The 17,596-nt window shown below is 45.1% G+C and overlaps 1 protein-coding gene across 2 annotated transcripts; it reads right to left on the bottom strand.

Moving 5' to 3' along the window:
• Window positions 1-927: 927 nt before the first annotated feature.
• On the bottom strand, window positions 928-17,596 carry zbtb7a (zinc finger and BTB domain containing 7a). 2 transcript variants are annotated; one of them, XM_080474259.1, is made up of 4 exons: window positions 17,415-17,596; window positions 7,578-8,141; window positions 5,929-6,818; window positions 928-3,909 (listed from the first exon to the last, which is right to left on the bottom strand). In XM_080474259.1, exons 2-4 carry the CDS (start codon window positions 8,061-8,063, stop codon window positions 3,474-3,476), a joined length of 1,812 nt encoding a protein of 603 aa, XP_080330385.1. In that variant the 5' UTR covers window positions 8,064-8,141; window positions 17,415-17,596; the 3' UTR covers window positions 928-3,473. The 2 variants fall into 2 exon arrangements, with proteins under 2 accessions (XP_080330385.1, XP_080330384.1); XM_080474258.1 differs by lacking the exon at window positions 17,415-17,596 and adding an exon at window positions 11,401-11,569.

The raw sequence follows: 17,596 nt of genomic DNA on the forward strand, positions 1-17,596 counted from the left end.
TATGTATTTGAGAGGAGGGCACCTGTGTGTGGCGTAGTCATGGAGGCCCAGTCCAGATGAATTTGGTGTCTACTTTCCATATATCTAGTTGACAATATACTTAATGGAGGGCAAAAAAAAGCTTTGGTTAATTAACACACAACGCAAGACATTTTGGGGAAATATATATTAAGATTTAAGTCTAAGATGGCTCACTGGTCCGACAGGAAAAATTCTGCCACAAGACAAAGTGGGTGTAAGCAATTCATGCCAAAGTACCACTATACATAAAGATCACAAACCGAGTAGACATTATATTACCCAGCGTACACTGGTCTGTCTGTAGGAGTGAAACTGTGCAATAATAAACCCCATCTTTATCATAACGAAGAAGCAAAAATAGAAGCCGAAACTCTCAAGACCTAGCCAGCCTTGACAATGACCAACGAGGGTAAACAAAGAGTGATGCAAATGTGCACCGAGAGAGCTATGAAGTAAACAAGCAACTGTCCAATGGGTTGTTTTACAATATGGTATTTTTGCTCCAGCGGTAGCACGGACCTGTTATAACTGTAGTTCCTCTGAGAACGCGTGTAGTTATGAGGGTAGCTGGTGAACAGATGGGCCAGACACAAAGTTTGTTTATCCAGAGTTGTTCTAAGACCCTCCAACCTGCCAGCCAGCAGCGCATGCTCGTGCACATACACTCCTAAAAAAATTTTTTTTTTTTAAATGCATCCATCCATTCGCACACACAGTGCCCTCTCTTCTTTGTATGCCTCCTCCTCCTAACCTATTACTTTACATTAAGACACAAAGACAATCACTAGATTTCTTTTTACAGCTAATTTCAAGTGCTTTCAGTTACATGAATTGATTAGATTCTTTTTTTTCTCTCATTAGTTTAGGTCACAAAACCCAACATGCGTATAGGCCTCTCCTTCAGAGATTTCAACTCGTATATTACTTGTTTGATTAAGTTTTTTTTTTGCTTACTTTATTTTTTTGGCAGCTTGTCGTCAAAACCTGAACAAAACCAGGGAAGGAGGTCAACGTGTCCACTGTGGACTGAAATTAAATGGAATGATCTCAATTGCAACTGGTTTGTTTCATGGTACCCGTTTTGTTGACAAAAGTGCCCATCTCAGTAACAAAGTGCATTCATAACCTGCTTCGATCCAATTAAGGTGCGAAAGGATTGACAGCTCAACTACAGCACGACTGCAAAAAACTATATTGTGGGCTGATGAAAAAGGGGGAACTCTACATCACACACATCTCCTCTTGTCTTAAATGCCGAACGTACTTGTATGGGAAATAACATTGCATTTAGAGATTGTTAACATGACACAAATCATTTAAGACGAAAATATCCAGATGTGTGGAGTCGCGGACAGAATTCAAGCCCAATACGTCAGATCTGGCGTTTTCCCCTTCTCTGGAGGATACCTGGACCCAGCAAGTCTGAGTGTGTGTGAGAGAGAAAGTGCACAAGGGCTGTCGGCTCAGGGTGCATGTTTGAACAGGCTGTGGCTGACTCACACACTGATGATGTGGCCAGAGGGACCCTGGCTGCCACGCACACATATGCACGCAAACACACGTACATGTAAACACTTTTGCACACTAAACTGCCAGCGCCAGGCGTCCTCTCCACAGTAACACCAGGCTCTAATATAATAATATCCCCTCCAGGCTGGTCCGGGGGCATTAGAGGACTACACAGGGGGAGAGAGAGAGGGAGAGAAAAGGCCTGATTTGATCCCCTCCTGCCTGGAAACGTGGCTGAGCTGGGGGAGATTATTTTTTGGAATGCAACAGACATTGTGAGATCCCCCTCCCCTTCCCCTTGTTCCCCTCCCCCATCAACCAGCTGCAGCTGCGCTTCTATTTGGCCTCCCAATTTGGACAGGTATTTATTGCTCTCTTCATCATACAGGTTGCCGACGGTTGTGTGGTCCCTAGGGCAAGAAAGATTGGAATAAGCATGATCCACAAACCTCCACAACACCAACCCACCTCCATTATATAGACCTCTCGTTCTCTCTTTTCTGTTGGATATCTTTAGTAAAGCTGTGCAAACATAGAAAAAAAAAGGTGCTCATCTATCTCTCCTTCGTACTGTTTGTCACTCTCTCACTTGGGCTCCCTGCCAATCCTTTAACCTGCGGTTGGTTAAGTGCTACCCGCGCCTTGTCACACAAGGACAGATTCCGAAAAACTGCACAAAAGTTAAGCACATTCATTCATTCGACCTCCTCATCCTTTGGGCAGGAACTATACATGTCAAGTGTTAAGTTTAGGACAAATGGGTGACACAATGTTTCTTTTTCTTTTTTTGTCATCGAACATTCATACAGTTTGCTTCGTTCACCCACGAGCTTCACTCTGTGAGAAATATGACATCAAGCCTAAGAGGAAGGAAAAAAAACAACAAAAAAAACGCGATTGGTAAGTACACCTCAGCATTAAGAGGGGTCCAATGTCATATCACCACCTGCGGTATATACATGTATACAATTATAAAGTGTCAAGTACCCAAAGCAGTCAACAAAAAGGAACGACAAAAAAAAAAAAAAATTAAGACAAAATCAAATAGGAAAAACAAATATGCTGACATTGCAGGGTTGTGAGGGATAAGAGGCAACGTAGTAAAGCCAACAAATACATTGACAATGGTAGTGCTTTAAAAACACAAACCCTTCACCCCTCGTATTCCCTAGTCCTGCAATTTTTGAGCCCCCAATGAAGTGGATTCGACTCAACGCAAATATGTTGTTCCATAAGACAAACCATAGATTCCTAAAATTCATTTTATAGAGTAAGTAACACTTCAATCAAACCCTCGCCTGATTCTTTCTGGAACATTTAGAGAGAGAAAACTGTTGCATCAAAACTGTGGTGAGTTTTTCTTGCATATGCCGTAATGTGGCAATGTTGTTTCTATGGTAACTGTACATTTCAGACCTGCAAAAGAATAGAAAAAGAGTTGTTTTCAAATGGGAGGATTTGTCCTCGCTTCACCCGTACAGCAGCCAGAAGGTGCTTGACAGACACCTTTCTCAGAGCTCGAAGGCTGTGAGGACAAAACCAATAAAAATCTAAATTAACTGCATAGTTGCTGAGAGTTTCTTTCTATCCATCATACATTTGCCAATGTATAAACCCAGAATATTACAAAGAAACAAATGGCCCAGAAAGTGGACGTCATGGGTGCATGATTTGAAGCATTCTTTGCTCTTTAACAAATAAAACAACTCAAGTGCTTGCAAGTCTACTCCATTTCTTAAAGTAATAGGAAAATGAAATATAAAGATTAGATTTTTGTGACACCCTGATTTGGTTTATAGAGGAATAGTTAGTTGTTTTGTTGTTTGTTTGTTTTTTTAATTGCCTTTGCATGTTTTCTTTCTTCTCCTCTGTTCACAGACCTGTCTCACAGGCGGTGCAGAGTGACTACGGTGTCCAGCAGTGTCCTTGTCACCCCTGTAGTATCAGGGCGCTGCCTCCCCTGCCAGCTCCTGCAGCTGAGGACTCTGTGCGCGTGCTCCGGCAGCACCCTCTACCTCCGCTGCTAAGTTTGCATCAGAGCGCCGCCGTCCCCTGATGGTACGAGGCCCAACGCCTGTTTCGGAGCCGGGGCTCAACATGCCCAGGGGGGGCTCCAAGAGCCCGGGCTCTCTCACCCGAGGTTTTCGGCCTCGACGAGAGGGGATGCCGTTGCAGCCATCTTTCTTGAGGTGGCGGTGCAGGTGATCTGAGCGCACAAACGTCTTAAAGCAGCTTGAGCACTGATAGGGGCGCAGGCCAGTGTGTACACGCATGTGGTTCTTCAGGTCGTAGTTGTGAGCAAACGCTGCTCCACATTGTGTGCACAGGTAAGGCTTCTCTCCTGTGTGTTTCCGCATATGAACCTTGAGCTTGTCTTGCCTGAAAGGGACAGAAATAATAGACATTGTCACAAACGATTACACAACAATTGAAAGACATTTAAGGATTAGCTCACACCTATTTGAATGCACTCTGCCTGAAGCACGGGTGCATTTGTGTCATATGTAAATACATTATTACATGAGAAGCTTTATCAATAGTCACATGCACAGAGGGAAGCGTAATGTAACATGGATTGTTTTATCATATCTTAAAGCAGGATTTATTCCCATCCTGTGCATGTGGTCAACCAGGGAGGAGCCAGACACTTTACATTTCTATCTGTGTAATTGGACACACGAGTAAACAACAAGCTTAATGTTCATTGTGTCACTTTTCTGTTGTCAGACTTTTGTTTGAGGAAAATACGAGTTTCAAAACAAACATTACAAATCTATTTGTTTTCGTTATTCTGAAGAGAAAATCAACACTTGAAATTCATTTTGATATTTTGAACTGCAGAGGATGTTCAACACTTGACATTAATAGTTGACGAGTAGTGAAACATACAAGAGCCCGTAAACCCTTCAACTGTACGGTCTATTTATAGTTCTAGCATTGCATAGTAATAGCTGTCACACCTCAGAAAATCTAATTGCAAGCCCAGAAGACAAGATTCCCAACAATTTCAAATACAGGTCATTAACCTGAAATTCGAAAAATAGCTCAACTTCTCCTAATCGGAAATCATCACATTAGGTCCTGCATATCGTTCTTCTTTTTTACTTGACAACGATGAACTGCCCACTACACTTGATCAAGCTGACGAGGCCCTCATCTGACTCTTGTCCTTACCTCGCCCCTTTAGCCCTTACTATCTCTTAAATGGCCTAACTCTTCTGCACTTAGGGCAGAGGGCTTCTAAGCAAACAAGCGTCGGTAACACAACTCCATTCAAACAGACAAACACAAACGTGCGTGTGTGTATATGTGAGTAAGTGGATTATCCGTCATATAAGCACACAAATAAACCACTGCCACCCTATCAGGTCAGCGCAGGTTGTGTCCTAAATATAAAAATTAACACTGAAGCATGCATCAAGGTCAAGAGAAATACACAAACACGCACACACAAAGACTCATGCTGCCTTGCAGCAAAGTGCCACAATGACAGGGGTGAATTATTTAAAGGACAAGAGTGATTTCTTACTGAGCAAGGCACACTCTTAACCCTGATCAAACAGGATTAAGATTACAATGGCCCCTTCCCACTGCCAGTTGAATTTAGCTAGAAGGTAAATTCAGATTGGTCTTCCCTGCCTGCCATGCCAGCAGAGGTTCTGGGTATTTCTAGCCTACTGCATCTATTTCCAGCCCAAGTCGACTGATTAATTAATTAAAGGAATTATTTCAAGGAAGCAGCAGGACTCTTAAATACGCGGAAACCATGTGCAATCTCAAGTCCCCCTCTCTTGACTTGCCACATTTATCTGAGTAGCACATGGCAGATTTCATTAGAGAAGTAAAGGAGTGACAGAGAGAGAGGAGGGGGTGGCGTAACTACTCTGCCATGGGCAATAATCAACATAACCAGAGATCAAAAGTTCACATTACTGCATTGGTGCACACAGAGCACCATCCAGGACCTGTAATCCCTCTCTGTATCAGAACAGCACTTTATAGCAGCCTTACACTAGATAACACTACCAAGGCACAGCCTTCTTTTATAGGACCCCTATGTTAAAATACCAGGACTTTGCTATGAAGAGTGTCACAATAAAACAGACCTTTATAACCATCCAGCCCCTCTCTCAGTGCTGCAATACTTTGCATGCCATGGTGATTAGGATTTGTCGAACATAAAACAAACTGGTCGGTGCTCAATCTGTCCAAGATCAAAGTAAACATTTAGATTCACAAACTGTTGAGCCTCGTAATGCAAAGCTAAATTGGTTAGTGCTAATACTCGCGCACTTGGCTTCCTAGTGTTTCCTACTGCTGGGCTGTTTGTCCACGGTGCCAAGACCAAGACTATTAGTACATGTGACATGAGTTAGTCACTTCATTAATTGGGCTTACCTGGTAAAGCGCACTTTGCAGATGGCGCACTCGTAGGGCTTCTCTCCCGTGTGCGTTCTGATGTGGCGGGGTAGCTTGCCTGCTCCTTGAATGACCTTGGAGCATATGGGGCACTTCTGGAAGGCCTTAGAGCGCATCTTCCTCTCTCCTCCACCTCCTCCACCGCCACTACCTCTCTCTCCAACCCCCCTCTCTCCTGCTACTCTTTCTTGGCCTGTGGTGCCTCGTGGTAACCAGAGCGACGGCACTCCCTGTGTCACAGCAGCAGAAGCTGGATCATCATGCTGCGTGCTGCTAAAGTAATTCAAGTAAAATTCCATGTCGGGGTCATCCCCATCTCCTGGTTCCTCCCCGGTCATTGCACGCTCCTTCTGCCTCTCAATGGAGTCCATCATCTGCTGTAGGAGGGCGCTGGCTGAACCCCGCTCCCTCACCATCGCTTCCCTACCACTGTCCTCCACCTCAGTCTCCTGACCCAGCCTGGACTCAGAAGGCAGGTAGAAGTGACCATTTTGGGACGGAGGGTAGTATGGTGTGCCCAGGCTTGCATCGTTGCCCTGCGCCGCCTCCCCATCCTCATCTTCGTCTTCATCCTCATCTTCTTCCTCTGGTTCTTGGGTAGGGGCTTGGGACAAAGCGAGGGCCAGGGGGGAGTAGTACTCACCAGGGCCACCGGGAGCCCCATTGCTGGGGACACCCCCATTACCATGGTTAAAGTGCAGGTGTGTGGGCAGATCCCTGAGCTCTGGCGTGCTGCAGCTGCTGCTCCAGTGCGCCCCTCTCTGGAAGTACTCCAGGTACTCCCGGGCCCGCGCCCGGTTCCCCTGCTCTCGAACTCCTCTGCCTTTACCCTCCTCGTCCACCTCTTCATCCCGTCGCTCACAGCCCGCCTATTGAAAAATGACAAGACACAAAACTGTAAATCAAAGTAAAAAACAGCTGTCAGAAAATAACAGAGAAAAAAAAAAGAACAGTTAAAAATGTTAAAAAGAACTACACCTTAAGTGTTAACTCTGCATATTAGTAAAATCATGCACGCTAGGAGGAGTAGAAATGAAGACAAAATATATAACTTACAAATTTCAAAGATTTGAGTGTTTGTGAGCAGTTGAAAAAAACAAGAGTATAGACAAGCAAAAGTGGGTTACCATTACTTTAAATGTTAGAACCATTTGACATTAATCAGCCGGGAGCATGTAAAGGTTTTAACATGTCAAAGGGAATTGTAGCTGTGATAATCATGTGATAAGAAGCACTATGTTTTCAGACAGCATATCACTGATACACTATATCATCTTCAAGTGGAGCTGCTATGTGCTGTATCTGTATTGTGTGAAAGAGCATGCTGTCCCTCCACAAGTGCTGTTGGCTCAGCATGACTAAGTGTTGAACTAACCCCAAGGTTGTGACTGTGTGTTTGGCATAATTAGAGACAGTGATAAAGGCCATGATGTAAGCTTGTCTATGCTGACATTTTGATAAAGTAGATGGTATGAGTGACTAGTCCCACCCCTATATGTTTGATCCAGAAGAACATATTGAATGAAACATTGCCACTGAGCAGCACAACTACTCAACATGAACCACTCTGCTCAGATGCAGTCTGGTATCTAACTTTGAACACAGGCAAGTTTGTGAAGGTCTTGTACCGGCGGGGAGAGCACTTTGGTGTCCAGCAGGTGTGTACAGACTTCATGGACAGGTGAGATTTCCAGGAGGCGTGCAGCATCAAGGATATCAGCCACACTGCTGTGACTGACTGTTAAAGTGGCCGTGTAGGCAAAGTCCAGCAATGCTCCCAGGGCCTCTGCTACCACAAAGTCGATGTTGTAGATGTTCTGTTGGTCAGCAGCAGCTCCCGAAGTGAAAAGCTTATGGAAGTACGAGCTGCAGGAGGCCAGGACGGAGCGGTGAGCAGGGAACTCTCTTTCTTGGGAGACCAGGAGCACATCGCACAGCAGTCCACTGAGGCGCTGCTTGTTCAGGCTGCCCAGGATGTCAGCGCTGTGTTCAGGGAAAGGGATCCCCACAGGACCCTCCTCTGCTTCCCCTGCCCCTCCTCTCCCACCTCCACCTCCGCTGCTAGCTGTTCCCCTGAGCCGCCTTCCGCCCCTCCCACCGGCTCCTGACGACATCTTCCACCAGCCTGCCGCCGAGCCGCCGAGCACAGCCCCCACCCGTGTATCCGTCCTGACGTCTGTCAGTCTGCCTACCTGAGAAGCAAAGAGTTGAACAGAGGGATGGGACAAAAGGGGAAGACAAGGAGGGGGGGGGGGGGGGGGGTCAATTAGTATTTTATGCAATATATGGTAAATGGAGGTCACTTAAAGTGCTTTTTGCACCGATTTAAAAAAACAACAACGCAGCTTTACAATGTTGCCACATTCACCGATTCACACACGTTGACACACCGATAAAGGCGGCTGGCAGGCAAAGGGCTCAGGCCACTGGGGGCTGTTTGGCGTTCAGTGTCTTGCTCAATGACACTTTAACATATGGGGAATCAAACCTGAAACATTCTAATTGAGAGACAACCCACTCTACCAACTGAGTGATAGCCAGTCATCCTTATCAAGTAAAGTTTTGTGGACAGGTGAAAGCATACAGAAGTTTAAAAAAAAGAGAATGCAAACACTAATGTGTATTTGAAAAAACAAACAAATAAAAAAACCACTTTCACAAATCAGATCATGTAATTGTACGTATCAATTAGCGGTGGTATTAGACAAAACTGCTCTGACAATCAACATGCAAGGGAAAATTATTCCTTAAATTAAAGATAATTTCCAAAATTGTAAATACAAAGAGAAAACCCTATGACAAGTTATGACTGATGTATAACAGTGAAAAACTTGAATCAGTCGTTTTTTTTCACATCGAGTTACACTTTGTTCTAACTATGCTCTATCCGTTTCTGTCAGTCAATAGAATATTTGATATGCTCTTAGGGATCATCAGTATTCAATAAATGGTTGATTGTGTATTTCACAACAAACCACATTCACAGTTCCATGGATATAGACGCTTTAACCCTCAAAGAATGTGATCTGTTTATCATGACATGTTACCAATAGTGAAAAAGATCCAAATAAACATGAGGCATATTTTCATGCTCCATAGGTCACTGAAGTATAGATGAAGTTTTTATTTTTTTTAATTTTAGTTAGTTTAATGCCGTATGTAAAGTTTAAAAGAGTGCTGAAAGCATACTAACATTAGTAAATTCAGATAATTCAACAATTCATAACCTTTCATCTGAAATCAAAAGTCTTGACAGTGCCTCAACTACGTTGTGAAAAGGCAGAAAGTAGCACCAGATGGCTCCTCAGAACAGATCAGGCTCCTCCACTCAGATTTGATATTTATATGACTATATTGACACAGCAGGTGTAATTCAAGACCTACTGCAACATAGAAAGATGTCCATCTGCAGAAAATGGGATTCTGATGGCCCACTTAAAGAGTAACTTATTGAAGTTTTGATGTATTCGTCCAGTCATTTTTCAGCAAAAATACCCCACAAATATGTGAATAAATGACTGAAGTTATTTATTCACTACATACATGCGCAGGTGGCTGGGTGACAGTTTCCTTGTATAAATGCCCACATGTATGGGTCTATGCATGCACCCGTGCAAGGACTCAGGCATGAGGTCATGGAGGACAACTAGGCAGAGGGTTGTGGGGATCAGAGTGCATGCTGGGAGCTGGGTTGTGCAGCCTATGCACACTGTATCAGTTGAGAGGCAAGCAGGGAAGCAAGAGAGGAGGAGGAGGAGGAACAGGAGGGAGGAGTGGGGGCTGCCAGAGTAGACCCTGTGGAAAAAACTCTACAGGAGGAGGAAGAGGACACGCAACAAGCTGCGAGGGAACAGTATTAAAAAGGGTGGTTGTCAATCCGGTCTGAGCTGGTTACCCCACCCTGTCCTGTGTGCCAAGTTTCAGAAAAGGCCAGTCCCCTTGCTCACGCGTGTGGGGGGGGGGGGGGGGATTAAAATGATCAACTGAAGCCTGCACAGTGGGAGGGGGTTTTCAGCAGAACAAGCCATCCTCAATTTCTATGTTAGTGAGTACACACACACACACACACACACACACACACACACACACACACACACACACACACACACACACACACACACACACACACACACACACACACACACACACACACACACACACACACACACACACACACAGTAACATCACGGAGATATCAGTAACGCACAAAGCACACATGCTCATAAAGACACATATAGGACATCCACACCCTCCTCCCCTTCCTTCTCCATCTGCCAGGAAGACCCAGCAGGGGGCGAGGCTCGGGGGGAGGCAGGGATGGGTTGAACGTGTTGCTCTCAGCAAGCGCCAGGCATTCAAATGACATTCCTTCAGATCATGGCTCGTGGTAAGCTCATGCCATACCTGATCATGAATTGTACACTACACCTCAAAATCAAACCTGCCGAACCTGGCTGCCTCTCCTCTTTCACACCTGTTCACTTTTCCTTTTCTCTCCTCTGTGGCGTTCTGTTCTCCCCCCGTAAAAAGCAATGCGCCTATCAGCCTCCACACTGATATTTATGACATGTCTCCTCGACCCACAGGTCACAATCTAAAGAAATTTCTGTGCTTTGGCAGTCTGGTGGTAGACTGAAATACAATGTTTGTTTTTGCATGTCTTGGGCTAATAAGGGGTCAACATTTTTTTATATAGATAAATATTAACTTAGAAAAACAACATAACAATTGTACATCAAAATAAAACAGGTCACACAGATTTAAATGAATTTTGTTTGATTGACACTGGAAATTCACCATGTAACTTATCTTGCCCGTAACTGTCCATCTTTTGAACTCAATTCACCTTTTTGACAGGCAGCCAACCGCACAAACTCTACAAACAGGGAAAATGTCTTGAACAAGTGTCTGTTGAAAACAGACTGTCAGAGATGGTGCAAGCAAATTTTACTATCATCTGAATATGCTGAAAGAGGGAAGAGAGACGAGGGCAGAGAAAACGGGAGACGACGCAGGAGGGAGAGAGGGGGCGAGAGCCGAGTGAGATGGAAGGAAGAGCAAGAGAAAGGGCAACCACATGGCTACCGGTCATGTCCTTCACAGGTGGAAATAGATCTCTGTGAGCCCATCTAGATCTGAGCCAACCTGCTTTTATCTAACACAGACATCCACGGTATCTGCCGGAGACCGGTCTTTGTTGCAAGACAACGTAGCATGTTATGCCCTGTACATACAGAGTTGACCTAAGGTCACGGCTTTGTAGGGTAAAGACGCTGAGCGGAGAGGAGATAAAACACACAAACACACATGTGCGCACACAAACGAACACACAAACACAAACTTGATACAATGCCAACAAAACATGGAGGCACGGCTCTGCATGCAGGAGCCACCTGTCCCCGAATAAACCCGCAAAGAACACTGAGAAAGAGGAAACACAGTGCAACAAACCTGATCCTGACACCTTCTCATGGCTTGAAACATTCCTTATCACTAATTCATGCCTGTGGGTGACAAGGCCTGCAGCCCAGCACAAAGCAGCTGTCCGTGTCCCCGGCGCTCCACTTCCAGGGAAGGGCTTGCTCTTCGAGCTCACTCCATGAGCACCCAGGCCTGCTTTGCAAGTCAAACTGCTTTAACACAAGACCTACCCATCCCATCCCCGCCCTCATCACCTTCATCCTACCCGTAATGTGCTTCTCCTTCCTCCCATTTATCTACCCAACAGTCTATCATGAAGCAGTTTGTGTTTTGCGGTTATATCTGTTGGCGGTGCGGTGCATGCGTTAGTATCTACGCCGGGACATCTGCAGCAGATTTGCTTGCTATTCACAGACAAACACATGAATAGAAGCTCTAGTGTTGGTAGTCAGTAAAAGTGAGTTTTTATTTGGCCAGTATTAATCATTTTTGAGGAGTCTGCAGAATTTCTATTCTCAGAGTATCTCTGTCTTTGGCTGACACATAGTAGTCATTTCTATATACAACTGTTAACCCTATGTGACCCTTGATGTTTCTTACTAGATGTGTAGTTCTACGGAAACTTCAAGGAGAGACCACAAAAGCAAAAAAAGCTATAAATAAAAGTATTCAATAGAAAATATTCTTTATTTTGTGTTTATTATTGAGTTTCTCAGTAAAACCTTTTTAGAACAATGTTTTGTGAGCTTTGAAGTAAAATGTAATTTGCTCTTAACATTCAAATGAAATTAGAGACTCCTAAGCAACTCCAATTCAAAACATGGCATTTAGAACAAAAAGGGCTGAAAAATTCATCCTCTGAACTACAACCGCTCAAGTAGCATGAACTAGATAGAGAGCAGTTGTTGTTTTGAACACAAGTACCTTTAGAAGGGTTTGCAGCTTTGCCAGGAGAATATGTTTTAACCATTTAAAACTTGTAAACATGGGAATATGGGAATTAAGCAGCAACCTGTCTGAGCTTTCTTTGCCCCCCACCCCTCATTGTCCTAATTTCCTGAACTTAACTCAACTGCTTCTTTGACAGTCTTGTGCAGTGATTCTTGTGCCGCACAAGAATCACTTCACTTGGGTCATGTGGGTTCAAGGTTGGACACTGCAAGATAATTGAAATGGGGAGGGGGTGGCAGTTCCAAGGAAAAGTGGATTTTGACAAAGTGCCACGGCGAAGTGACTCATCGCTGCCAGTGTAGGAAGGGAAACTGATTGGTCATATTCGGAGCAAGGCAGGAAGACGGCAAGTGACAGATAAAACTAAAAGTTGCGGTGGACCCGTGGTAGCCTGGCAGCATTCACGAGAAACTAACAAGGAAGTGCTGCCAAAACACAGACACAAAGCCAGTGAAAAGGTAGCGGGCGAGGCAGGGTGTTAAACCTAAATGCTCGCTCATAACTCCTGAGCACATGGTGCCCTCGGAATCCAGCTCAGATGTCAATGATAAACTTTAGCGAATCTCATTCAGTTACCTGGTGTAACCTCCGACAACAACAGGAAAGGTAATCACCTACAAGGTGGGCAAAGTTTAGGTGAGCAGGGAGTTATATGATATCCTTACAGGAAATTTTCTGCTGAAAAAAAAAACTAAACTCATTACTCACACGATTCCCCACGATTGAATTTAGATTTTCTTGATGGTTTGTATTGTATCAATAAGACTCAATGCAGGTCTCCAGACTAGCAAACAACAAAACAAAACAACAAAGCACCTTAATTTAGTATCAATTACCTAAACTATGTAAACTTTGTCACAGGAACAGTAAAACAATTATACTGTGTTTGATTCTCAAGTATTTTAGAGCTGTAAATACTTGTGTTGCACTTTATTTTCTTTTATTATATTTGATAACTACATACTCAATATCATAAAATTTTTAACAACTTTCACAAAATGTGAAAATGGTAATTATTGCATGTATGCATGTCTGTCTGTTTATCTATGGAAAGAAGAAGAACATGCTACAACTTCAGTACACTGATTATTCTGTTGAATCAATGTGAGTGAACGTGTATTTTTGGACACTTTTCAAGCCGTACTATAATGAAACCACATCCACACACTGAGTTCCTTTTATTCTCAGTATTGTGCTCTGAGGCTGCCATGCTGCCAACCAGGAAGTGCAACAAAATTTAACACATGGGTTCAGAAACACCGCAGCATCGTCCAGCGGGACTTGAACTGGCCAGTCGGTCAGTGCTTGGGCCTGATGTGCCCTGGATGCACCACTCTGTGCATGCGCAGTCCGTCGGGGAAAGAGGACTTCCTGCGAGTCTGTGGCAGGCGTGTAACAGAACCCGCTCTGTTATCAGATGACCAGTTCTGTGCTTGCTCGATCTCGCTGTCCCTACTGTCTGACCCCCAACCCCCACCAACCTCTGTCTCTCTATTCCTCTGATCTGTCGTTCTCATCTCATCATTGCTCAGCCTCTGTCTCAGACTCTGCACTGCATAGTATCCACCACAGCGCCCACTTCCCCTTTACATTGCTGAGGAGGCAAAGCAGCACGGACCCACCCTCCTCAGTCTCGTCCTCCTTTGAATCAATCCACCCATCTTTTCCGCTGTTGTTTTTTTCTTTCCTTTTTCAAATCAATTTTCTAAATTGACACACACACGCCATCAGATGGGTCATATGTACCCCTTGTGATCAGCTGGCCTTTCTAACTAATTGAAAGTGGGTTCTGGTCTTCGTATAATATTTACACGGCTGAAAATAGCTTGCAACATTTAACTGATAATGTGTTGTCTAGAACCTATTAAAGCACCTTAACTACTATAACATACATCGTGCGAACATTTTAAGTGTGAACATGTAAGTCTATCTTTACCCCCACTCTGATAAACATCCCGGCCGCTTCGTCTCCCCCCTCTAATTTGATCAGGTTGTGTTGGCCTCTCCATAATACATGTCCTAGAAGAGAACAGAAGAAGCCCCTTTACTCCCCCTAGACTTTAGCACAACAACAGAAAAACAACAGAGAGGGGTCTGTCTGTCTAGCCAGGCTGGAAGCTGTGGTATACTAAGCAGCTGACCAGGGGAACCAAACATTAGGGGGAAGTGAAGCCATTCACGAGAGAAGAGGCCGATGAAACAATTCAAACAGTAGAAAAATGATCAAACCTATACAACAGAACCCAGAGAGAAATATTAGAGGAGCTGCAAAGTAATGATGCTGCGCCTGTAAAAAAACACACAACACGACTCCCTGGAGGTGCACCAGCAGATCATCTGACCACTTTAAACAAACATAATGAAGGTTACATGTGATATACCATACACAGCCAACATTTCACTCTAAAATAAAGCCTCAAACTGCCACGGCGACATCACGCAACCTGTCTTCTGAGTCTGTCTGAACCTGCTAGTTTCAGGCCATGGTGGTGTAGGCACAAACATACAGGAATATCAAACTGTATTCAGCCTCACCGCCAAATTGATGGGTGGTGTCTTGGACCTGCCCACAGCCACTGAAGTCCCCTGCAATTCCCCTGCAGTCTATTGTTGGTAACACAGACGCATGCGTGCACACAAGCACACACTCTCGCATACAAGCACATATGGCGTCCTAGTTTAACCTCTAGCTGGAATTTACTTGAAATAACTATACTTTCCCCCTCACAGTCGTACCTAAGCATGCAGCATCAAGGCAATACTTGCTGTACCTAATAGTTTTGTGACACCAAACTGAATAAAAACTGCCATCAAACTTGTCTTATGCCGTCTTTTGAGAAGCATTCCACAAACTTTCCCAGCGCTTGGGCGTCTTCATGTAACGCGTGCTTCTTGTACCCTCTCCGTGCCCACACGTTTAAAAACGGGTTCAACAAGTATACATGGCCAAAAAAATATGCATCTGGTTATCGAGCAAGGCAGCCGGGTCGCCGAAGAGGCTTCAAACCACGAGCCACAGGCAAGTGTTACATGGCTGGTGAGATTAGAATCAGCTTTTAACAAGATGCTGGTGAGTGGACTAGAAGAAAACAATGTCCAGAGATTGACCGTTGTGTGAAGAGAACTGCAATCAATCAGCCAGTACACAAGTCCTTCAGAATATTGCACAAAGTTACAAGAGCGTTAAGTTTATTCTGATTTTGCATATAGTTAGCTGAACCAGCTCTACCTGACAGTGAAGCTCGGTTGTCACGAGATGTGTCACACATTATCCCAGTTCAGCAAGGAGAGATGCCACTAACCAAACTATTACTCAACACCTCACCTGTACACTGTCGGCTATCAGCGTGATTGCTTGGCCAGTTGAGCAAACGTCTGAGGTGGTGGTTTGTGCGGAGTTACTTCAACACCACTAAAGAAGCAGCAGTACAGGATGTAAAACTGTCTTCGTCTTTTACTGTACTAATAATAGCTGCAGTGTCATTTAATCACAGAAGTAGATGAAACCGTCAAAAGAAGAGCGTGGAGTGAAATGGCACAGTGCACAAAAAAAAAGAAAAAGTGCAAAAGCAGAGAGTTAAAGTGTTAGCACAATGTAAATACTAACTTTCCCTGAGCAGAACCCTGGGCAGCACCTTGCACTCAGGACTGACCTATTTGCTATTCGCTCTTTCATCTGCAAGTGGGTCAAGAACTATGAACTCCATCAAGCCCCTTCTTTAACACGCTCCTCCACTCATAACACGCATGTGTTTTTATTTTCCGTTCCTCTCCTCTCTTGGTCTGACAGTTGAAAGACTCAGACAGTGTGTGAGTATGTGGCTGTCTTGTAGTGCTTACCAAATAGGCAGAATATGCTTCCCGGACCCTATCTGCCTCCCCTGCCTGCCGGCCAACTCTGCTGCCTCCGTCTCTGGGCAGGGCGAGAGCATTACCAGACAGGAAACTTGTGAGTGGCCCTAGTCATACAGGCAAGCCCTTGCCTGATCCCACACAAACAGACACCTACCCACCCCCCACCCCCCTCACCACCACCACAACCACACCACCTCCACCCCACCCCCTCTATTTTCAGCCCACAACTCAGCTCCGCAACCCTTTCTCTCATTGGCTTGACAGCAGCTCACTCACCACACCTCCTTGCCGGGATAGGCTGGCGGCTGTTCCCTTTCCTGGATGGCCAAGGGCAAGGCATTCTGGGATATTTAGTTCTGAAACCCCATTTGACCTGGTTTGTAGCCCCCACTGCAGACTACGAATCCCAGCACCCACTGCCCCACACCACCCCCACTATCTCCAAGGCTGCTCTAACGTAAGCACTCAGGGCTGAATTATACACTACAGTATGTTGCTAGCAGGCTGCCAGGTATTAAAGTACAGACCAGCCATCAAACAGGGCAGAGCTTCGCAACAGAAAAATAAATAAAAAACACACTTCACACTCAGCTGTCACAGCTTTATTGAAGCATGAAAGATGGATTCTTTCATCACCGCACACTCAAGTGACATTTCAGACACACTGAAAACTCCTGACCTAAATTGTGACTTACTCCTGTTCCAAACAGTGTAACACCACCACAACATGCCCGGTGCACGCAGCACATAACCTCCACTGCACTGGAGCCTTCGACTGTCCCAAGAAAAGTTGTTGCCATTGCTCGAACCTTTTCCAATCATATTCGTTTTGGCTCTACCTTCTCCTTGATCAGTACCCCCCCACCCTCTCTCTCAAGAACCCCCTCCACCCCCCCACCGCTGCCGCCTCCTCCTTTCCCTGCTCCCTCCTCCTCTAAGTGCTTCCACCTGCCTGAAAAGTTAATGCCTTGAACACATCCTATAAACTTTATCTCAAGATTCCCCAGAGGTACAGAGCAGTACAGAGGAAGTACTTTAGGAGGACTGAAAAAAAGAGGAACCTTGACTAGGGACTGCTGCTGCGACCCACCTCTCCTCTCCGGCCAACCCCCCCACCCTACTCTCCTTTCTGGCCCCCTCCCTCATTCCTCCCTCCTCTCCTCCTCTGCCCTGCTCTGCTCTCTTCGACAGGCCCAGGGCAGACAGAAGGGAGGATGGCATGGGTGCCTTTAGCTCACCTGCGATGGCCGTGGTGGTGCTTGTTGTGGGTTAGCTCAGCCCTCTCCTCTCCTCCTCTCCGGAGCTCTCTCTCTCTCTCTCTCCCTCTCTCTCTCTCTCTCTCTCTCTCCCTCTCTCTCCCTCTCACTGTTGTGCAGCTTAAAGCCCCGTATGCGCTAACCAAGCAGCAGCAGATCAACTC

The sequence above is a fragment of the Lipophrys pholis genome (genome assembly GCF_963383615.2).
Source record: "Lipophrys pholis genome assembly, chromosome: 10".
In the NCBI taxonomy this organism is placed as follows: Eukaryota; Metazoa; Chordata; class Actinopteri; order Blenniiformes; family Blenniidae; genus Lipophrys; species Lipophrys pholis.